We start from the raw sequence: 7,374 nt of genomic DNA, 5'->3' as shown, positions 1-7,374 counted from the left end.
GTTCTGATGAGTAATAATTAAAAATAAAAACTAATTTCTTTTAGCATCTGAGGGCAATAGCATGAGTAATTTTATAATCTTACTATATTCTACATCAAGAAGGAAATAGTGTCCAAAAAGCCAATTAACAAGAAAACTCTTTTATTGATAGAAAAGCAAAACAAATTTTCCATGAATTCTAATATCTGTTTCATTCTGTTTGTTGGATATATTTGAGTTCAAAAAATCAGTTTTTTCTGTTGCTCTTGTCATTGTTGTTGTTGTTAATCCCCCTATGGGAACAACCCAATGGAATCACAAGTGTCTCTGCTTCAAACAGGTAGAACTACCTTGACAAGACATTGTCCTCAATTAAAGTTAATTAAATTCTTTTTCTTAGCTAAGCATTCCTACATGGCACCAACTGGTTGGTGACATTAGTAAGTACTGACGTCAAGTCATCAAATCTGTTTCTCAAATGTTATCAAGTAAATCAGAAACCAAATCAGAGTCACATTAAGGTTCAGTTCAACCCTTTTATAGATAGCTTAGTTCATTCAAACGTGAGCTAAAACATCTATGAGCCAAAATCACTAATTCCCAAAAAGGATGGCCCAGAGAAGTGGTTTTCCAAATTCAGATTCAGAGTCCAGATTCACAGGGGAATGGACCTGAGGAGCCTGACCAGATTAGATTAAAGTTCCTGGTTTTAACTTAACCTACAACTTCCACATAATATCAACTAGCAATTGCTCAACTGTTACCCACAGAAAAGCATTTAAAGCACATGTCTACACAATGGGAAAAAATGGAATTTTAACCATTATCTAATTAATTCAATCAATATAGACAGAAATGGTGGAAAAGGTCAATGCCAAAGTTTTTTTTAAAGCTAATTTATCCATATTCTCTGAAAACTACATTCCAAACTAAACAGATAATGGTTAAATTTTCACTTTACCTTGAAGCTATGCAGATATAAGTTGTATCTCCGTACAACATATAGGCTGAAAATAAAAAAAAAAAATCAAGCCACAATCCAGGTTTTGTGGTCTAGACAGCCCTAAAGCTCTTCTAGATATTTTTACTTTCCATCTAGATATTTAAACCACATAGGTATGGTCACAAATTCATTATCATTGCTACATTTGAGTCACTAACTAGGAAAGGAAGCTTATCTAATTACCAACTCCCCGAGCCAAACGAGACTCTCCCTTCCATTAAAGAAAGAGAAAGTCATTCAGATTTAACCCCAGAGAAATAAATACATGCATATATCTGACTTCTCAGCATCCTCTCTGGATAAGAGGATGGCACAACGGTTTGGTTTCCATCTCGTTCTTGTAATGACAGAAAAGAGAATACAAAAAGTCCATTGTAAATTTGTACAAAATGTGTGCATATATAAATACATATCTATGGGTGTATATAAATTCTAAAGAAGATTATATTGATCTACATCTTTAAGATTCAGAGTCCCATACAGTTGACATGATGGTTTTCTCACTTCAATTTTCTCACTTTTTAAAAACAGTAAGAATCAAGCATGCCACCTTATTAATACTGAACAGCAAGTGCGGAAGTTGAGCTGTAGCTGCAGGGATTTGAAGCAATTCATTTGACGGGACATCAGTGAACAAAATCCTTAAAATAAATGCAGCTATTTCCAGATTGCCTTTTGTTTCATATAAATGAAATCCGAAATGCCCTGTTGGTAGCATCCCAAACTCCTGAGACTGACAACTGAGCTCAATAAGATGCAATGTTCTAAACAGGGTCTGTGCAAATTGCTCGGATATGTGCTTATTGCAATAATTTGGTGTGGGGACTGGTGTTACTAGAATTTCATGTAATTCACTATCTCATAAAAAAAATCTCAAGTGACACCATCAGAAGCTTACAATTCTGACTATATTAAACTCAGCATGGAATTTGACTCACAAACCACATCATCTTTACAAAGAGCACTATTAAAAATATTAAGCCACAGTCAGTTAATGGAGAAAGGCATACAGATTTAAAGGTGCACAATGAGAGCATGTTACGGATGTGTGCCATGTTTAGAGGTATCAGGATGTTTTTTAAATGGTATACATAATGCTTTCATTTCTCCTGTGTCCTCTATTCCTTTGGGGAACTCTGACATAGGACGCTCTCATAATGACCCCCTAGAGTGTACTGGCTCTCCCTGGAAGGGGTTATTATTGCATGCCTTGAATGCACTGCGATTCATAAGGCAAGAACATATGAGTAGCTTCAGCACCAAGGAAATGGAATCATCATCCAGCACTGCTCACAACAGAACATCTTATTGCTTTAGTAAAATGGGAAATTATTCACTGTAAGAAGTGCCCCCAAACAAGGGGAAGAAGGTAATATCCACACACTTAGGGGAGCTTACTGGAAATGAGGAAGCTCCCTTCTGAGTCCCTGGTTCTATTCAAATTTCAAGTCCGAAAGTCATTCTGTAATAAGGTATTAAGGAGCTACAGCTAGATGAGGGTGAGCTACAAAAATTAATGGACTTTCTTCTTCACAGTGCCTTAGTCATTCTGATGTACAATGTAGAGCTCTGATGCACTGAAGGATTCCCTAGCGGCCTGAGGGAGGTACTGCATTCTTTTACCTATTACTAGGGAGTGACTAAGGCACTGGAGAGAGTCTGGTTCATTGTTTAATATACTGAACTCAAAGATTCTACCTGGTCTTCCTAATATTACAACATGGCATGCTTAAATGATGATCCTCTGTACTTCAGGAAAGGATGTGAGTGAATATCTAATGGGTGGTTAAAACTAAGCTTGTTAAATTATTTGTATAAAAGATGCAGACGGAACTTGACCTAAAACCTCATAGGTAATATTCTTCTCTACATAAGAGCACAGAAGCCTGGAACCAAGATGGAAAACCTAGAATTACTAGTTATTTGGAAGAGGGATGCACTTAGGGGTACGGTCGCCTTACACTCTGCAGGTTAATAAGAACTCTTTCGGTTGAGCTTTCTGTAGAACATCCACATTCATACATTGTCCAAACATTTAAACAGCTTTCGAATATTTGGTTCCCAAGAAAGGATGCCACTGCATATAATTAAGACTGTAACACGTTTCTGGCCCCTTCTATCATCAGTCCAAGGGGAACAAAGTGGGAAATAACCATAGGTGGACCCCATTTCTAAGACAGACGGCCTTGTCTGGCATCAGGAGGGAGAAGAAAAACATCAATCTTCTTCTTTCTCACTTTGCTTTTCTCTCAATCTTTTTTGGTGTATCCAGCCAATACAGGTAAGCCAGACTGAGAAAGAGAAAAGAGCCCTTCCTTCACTGCACCTCGGATGCAGGCACAAGTTTTTAACTGAACAGGCTTCATATATTTTCACCCTACAAGTAGTTACCAGGTTTAACTTCCCTTGAAATTTGCATGTCCTTTCATCCAAATCTCCCAATACCCCCACCAGCCTCGCCCCCCCCCCAACACATACAGTACAAGCAAGCATACCCTCATCTGCCTCCGGGGGTAACTGCATGCAGGCAGGACTACAGGCACTGTTTAAATATTAACCATGTTTTAATAGATGGCATTCCTGCACATCCATTATTTGTCTGTTCTCTGTTGTGGTTGTTTCTGTTATTTGCAAAAGAAAAAAAAAAGAAAACATATGTGTTATCTTTTTATAACAGTCGACTACAGAATAAGGTACAAAAGAACACTTCTGGAAACAGCAGAAGCCGGGTCTGCACCACTGAATTGCTCATCCAGTGGTGACCATTGTATCAACAGCTGGAAATGAAGAACAAGACTATACAGTTTGGGGGATGTAGTACAGAACTAGAGTTTGCTTCTGTATTTGGTACCAATATAATAAATATATAACAAAGGTGCACTTGCTCTAAGAATGAAACAGAAACATTCTGGTTGGTTAGATACTGCACTTTCAGTACTGTACATCACCTAGTAAATTTTTTTTTTTTACAAAAAAGGTAACTTATGCAATGTTTAATAATAAAACCAATACACGCAAACCCGATTATAGAAAAAGAAGAAACCAACAAAGAGCTAAAATAGTCATTTCCCAAAACAGCCCCTCCTCTGCCTGTTCAACCAAAGAAAGTAACCAGTCCGGGGAAGCAATTTCAGCACCACACCTGGCTGGACAGCTTCTGGATCCTTGGTGAATCCTGGAGACGCCCCAAGTCAAGGGTGTACAGCTGGGGGCGGGGCAGAGAGCTAAAGCAATAGAGTTTCTTTTCTTTTCTTTCTTTTTTTTTTTTTTTTGTTCTTTCATTCTTTCTTTCTCTTCTTTCAACTCATTTAAAGATTTTCAGCCAGCGAGGGACATTTCTGAAAGTAAATTTAAATGCCTGGTCCTAGAAAGGGGAATGGTTAACTAAGGGCTGAGGAAGAGGACTGGCCAGAGATGGGTACATGTCACACACATTTTTCTGGGACTGTCTCTGTGGCCTCTTGTAGTTCTGGTGCTTAATGTAGACGTTTTCTTTATAATATAGTATTGCCTGAGCCCAGCGGAGGGTGGGTATGGGGAAGGGAGGGAAGCTGAAGGAAAAGTGAAAGCTTGGGAGGAGGGAAGGTAAGTGAACCTTAACTTGACAGCTATGTACAACACACCGGGCCCCCTCCATTCCCTTTGCTCCAGGAATCAACGCCTTTTTAAAAATATTTGGTAGCTTGTGCGGTTTCTTCTCCTTATTGTAGGGGGGAGGGTGCAGGGTGGAGAGGGAAGACGCATCCTTCATCAACAATGAGAAATTAGGTGATTTGTCATGCGCTTGGATTGTGTTATTAGTATATAATTACTATAAATATTAATAATAAAGTATTATCAGCGTTATTTCTTCTTCGAGACTTTCCTCGCCCAGTATTTACAAATGCCGCACAGTGCCTCGGCGGAGGAGGAACAGAGTAAGGGGAGAGCAGACAGGGAAAGAAGGGGGGTGCAGGGAAAAGTGGAAGAAGAAAGATGGAGGGGGGGAAAAAAGCAAGGACGGCAAAGATGCTGGAAATGAGGAAGGGGAAGGCGGGGGCTAAACAATCAGGACAGGACCACCGTTTGCAAAAGGCCCTCGCCAGCTGTGTCCAAACAGGAGGAGGCCGCGTGTGCTCCTTGCGGACTGGGGGCCGGCGGGGGAGGTGGAGCGGCACAGGGACCCTGGCGCGGAAGGCCAGGGGACGAAGACGAAGAGGAGGCGTTGGAGGGGGCGCAGAAGGCCAAGTCCCGGGGCTGCCTCTCCAGCCGGGTTTCTTTCGCGTGGGTGGGAGCCTGGCCGCCCGCGGGGGGTAGCCCCCGGCCGCCACGGTTGCTGCTGCAGTGATCCCGCTCGTACTCCTCCTGCGCCCGCTGCATCTTCCGCTTCTTCATCCTCCGCTTGTGGATGTGGAAGGTGGAGAGGGACAGCACGATGAGGCAGAAGATAAGGGTGACCAGGACAATCAGCACCAGCGTGGAGGAGAAGGACTGGAAGAGCTGCTGTCCCACCTGCGTGATGCAGGTGCCGCCACCGCTGCCACCCGCGCCCGGGCCACGGGCGCTCGCGTTGCCACTGCCGCTGGCGTTGGGGGAAGCAAAGGTCCGGTTGAGGAGACACGGCGGCAGCGCCAGCCTCAGCTCCTTGGGCGCCCTGGCACTCATCGGCGCTGGGCTGGGAGGGGCCGGGCCCACCAGACTTCCTCTCTTGGGCAACCGTTCCCACCAGGAAAGAAGAGGACGAGCCCACGCCACCCAAAACTACTCCCTGGTGCGGGAGGGGATGCACGCGCGAGCGAAGGACGGAGAGAGCAACCGCGGACAAGCAAGCCGGCCAGGAAGCGAGCGGTGCCCAGGAGATCCTCTCTGGCCCCGCCTGGAACGCGTGTCCGCGCGCCCTTTTCCTCTCCCAAGGCACCAGGCTGCAAAGAGAACAGGCTTAGTTAGGATCCCGGCCGCTGCCCAGGGGAGTGCGGAGGACCGGAAGGATCAGCCACTACCGCAAAGCGGCCCTCTGGGCATACTGCCTCGGCCGGGCGCTGCCCGTCTTCTCCGCAGCCCGGGGACCCCAACCCGCCCGCCCCTGGCCGCGCACCCGAGCCGCCAGCTTTCGCGCTCGCGCCACTCGCGGGGAAGGGGTCTGCGCCGGCACCGCGGAGAGACAGATTACTCAGCAGATAAGGCAGCCTTCCTGGGCCCTCCACAACTTTCTAATTGCAACAGACACACAGCCGCCTGGGAACGCGGTCCCCGCTTCCCAGAGCACCGACTCGCCTCCTTCCTTCGCCCTCTTAGTGGATGTCTTCCTGTGCATCCCACCCTTCCCAGCACCCACCCCCAAGCGCCGAACAAGCGGGCTCCGGGTGCGCAGTACTGCCTTCTCTTCCCTTCCCTTCCCCTCCAGACTCCTCTTCCCTGGCCGGCTTCAGGCCCCTTAAGTCCCATTCCCAAGGGGACACCACAGCAACCACATCCCACTCCGCCTCTGTCTGTGACCACAGCTGACGCGCTGGATCACGCTCCCTCCATTCTACAGTCTTCTTCCCGGTACCCCCGCCCCCCAATCAGAAAAAGAAAAGCAGCTGAAACACCTTTTTCAGCTAAAGCACATCCCCGCAAACGCCCCCTTCTCTCCATCTCCCTGTGCCCCGCACTCAGCAGTATCCTGCTTCTTTCTAAGGGGACTGGAAATGGTAGGGTCTGGGTTTTCGTTTGCAAAGTTTGGGGAACGGACCTTCCCTCTGGCCTCCCCAACCCCAGCCCGAGGCTCTTCCCGGGGACCAGAGCCAGGTAGACCCGCAGCACACAGCAGAGCCCCTTTGCCGTGCTCGAGAGGCAGCTGCAAACTGTTGCACTGCGGAGCACAGACGAGGCGCGCAAGCCGGGTCTGGGCAGGGTGGGGGCCGAAGCTATAGCCAGGGGTGCCTGCGCAGGCCGCCGGGGCTGTCCGACCCGCTCGCGCCCCACCACCCAGCAGCCTGGAACCTTCAGCCGCACCGCGTCCCTTACCTGGGGCCACCAGCTGGCTGCAGGGAGGGAGCCCCCGCCGCGCGGCTGCAGTGGCGGCTGCAGAAGGCGCGGAGTGAAGGGGCCAGAGACCAAGCCTCGCTGCTGCCGCCGCCGCCGCTTCGGGGAGCTCAGCTCGCAGCCTATTGCCAGAGAGGCCGGTGACGTCAGGCAGCCACTGCCAGGGCTCCAAGCCACCCCTCAGGCCCCCACCCCACCCGCATACCCTAACATCTCCTCCTGGCAGAGTGAGCCTCTGCCACACATTCCCGGTTCCCGGTCCTTCCCCTCCCTGGGGCTGGGTACGGGGAGCGACCCCAGCACCCTGCAGTGAGAGACCCACCTTCGGCACTCCTAAGCCTGGGAAGGGAGGAAGCTTCAGCTCCCAGGTTTCCTCACCCTCAACC

The 7,374-nt window shown here is 47.7% G+C and overlaps 1 protein-coding gene across 2 annotated transcripts; it reads right to left on the bottom strand.

Annotated features, from left to right (window-relative positions):
* Window positions 1-4,220: 4,220 nt before the first annotated feature.
* On the bottom strand, window positions 4,221-7,374 carry C9H11orf87 (chromosome 9 C11orf87 homolog). 2 transcript variants are annotated; one of them, XM_032359051.1, is made up of 2 exons: window positions 6,971-7,374; window positions 4,221-5,883 (listed from the first exon to the last, which is right to left on the bottom strand). In XM_032359051.1, the coding sequence occupies exon 2, from the start codon at window positions 5,624-5,626 to the stop codon at window positions 5,030-5,032; it is 597 nt and encodes a 198-aa protein (XP_032214942.1). In that variant the 5' UTR covers window positions 5,627-5,883; window positions 6,971-7,374; the 3' UTR covers window positions 4,221-5,029. The 2 variants fall into 2 exon arrangements, with proteins under 2 accessions (XP_032214942.1, XP_032214943.1); XM_032359052.1 differs by lacking the exon at window positions 6,971-7,374 and adding an exon at window positions 6,297-6,520.

Source organism: Mustela erminea, chromosome 9, assembly GCF_009829155.1.
Source record: "Mustela erminea isolate mMusErm1 chromosome 9, mMusErm1.Pri, whole genome shotgun sequence".
NCBI classification, from domain to species: Eukaryota; Metazoa; Chordata; class Mammalia; order Carnivora; family Mustelidae; genus Mustela; species Mustela erminea.
This window is presented reverse-complemented; position numbering and strand designations above follow the sequence as displayed.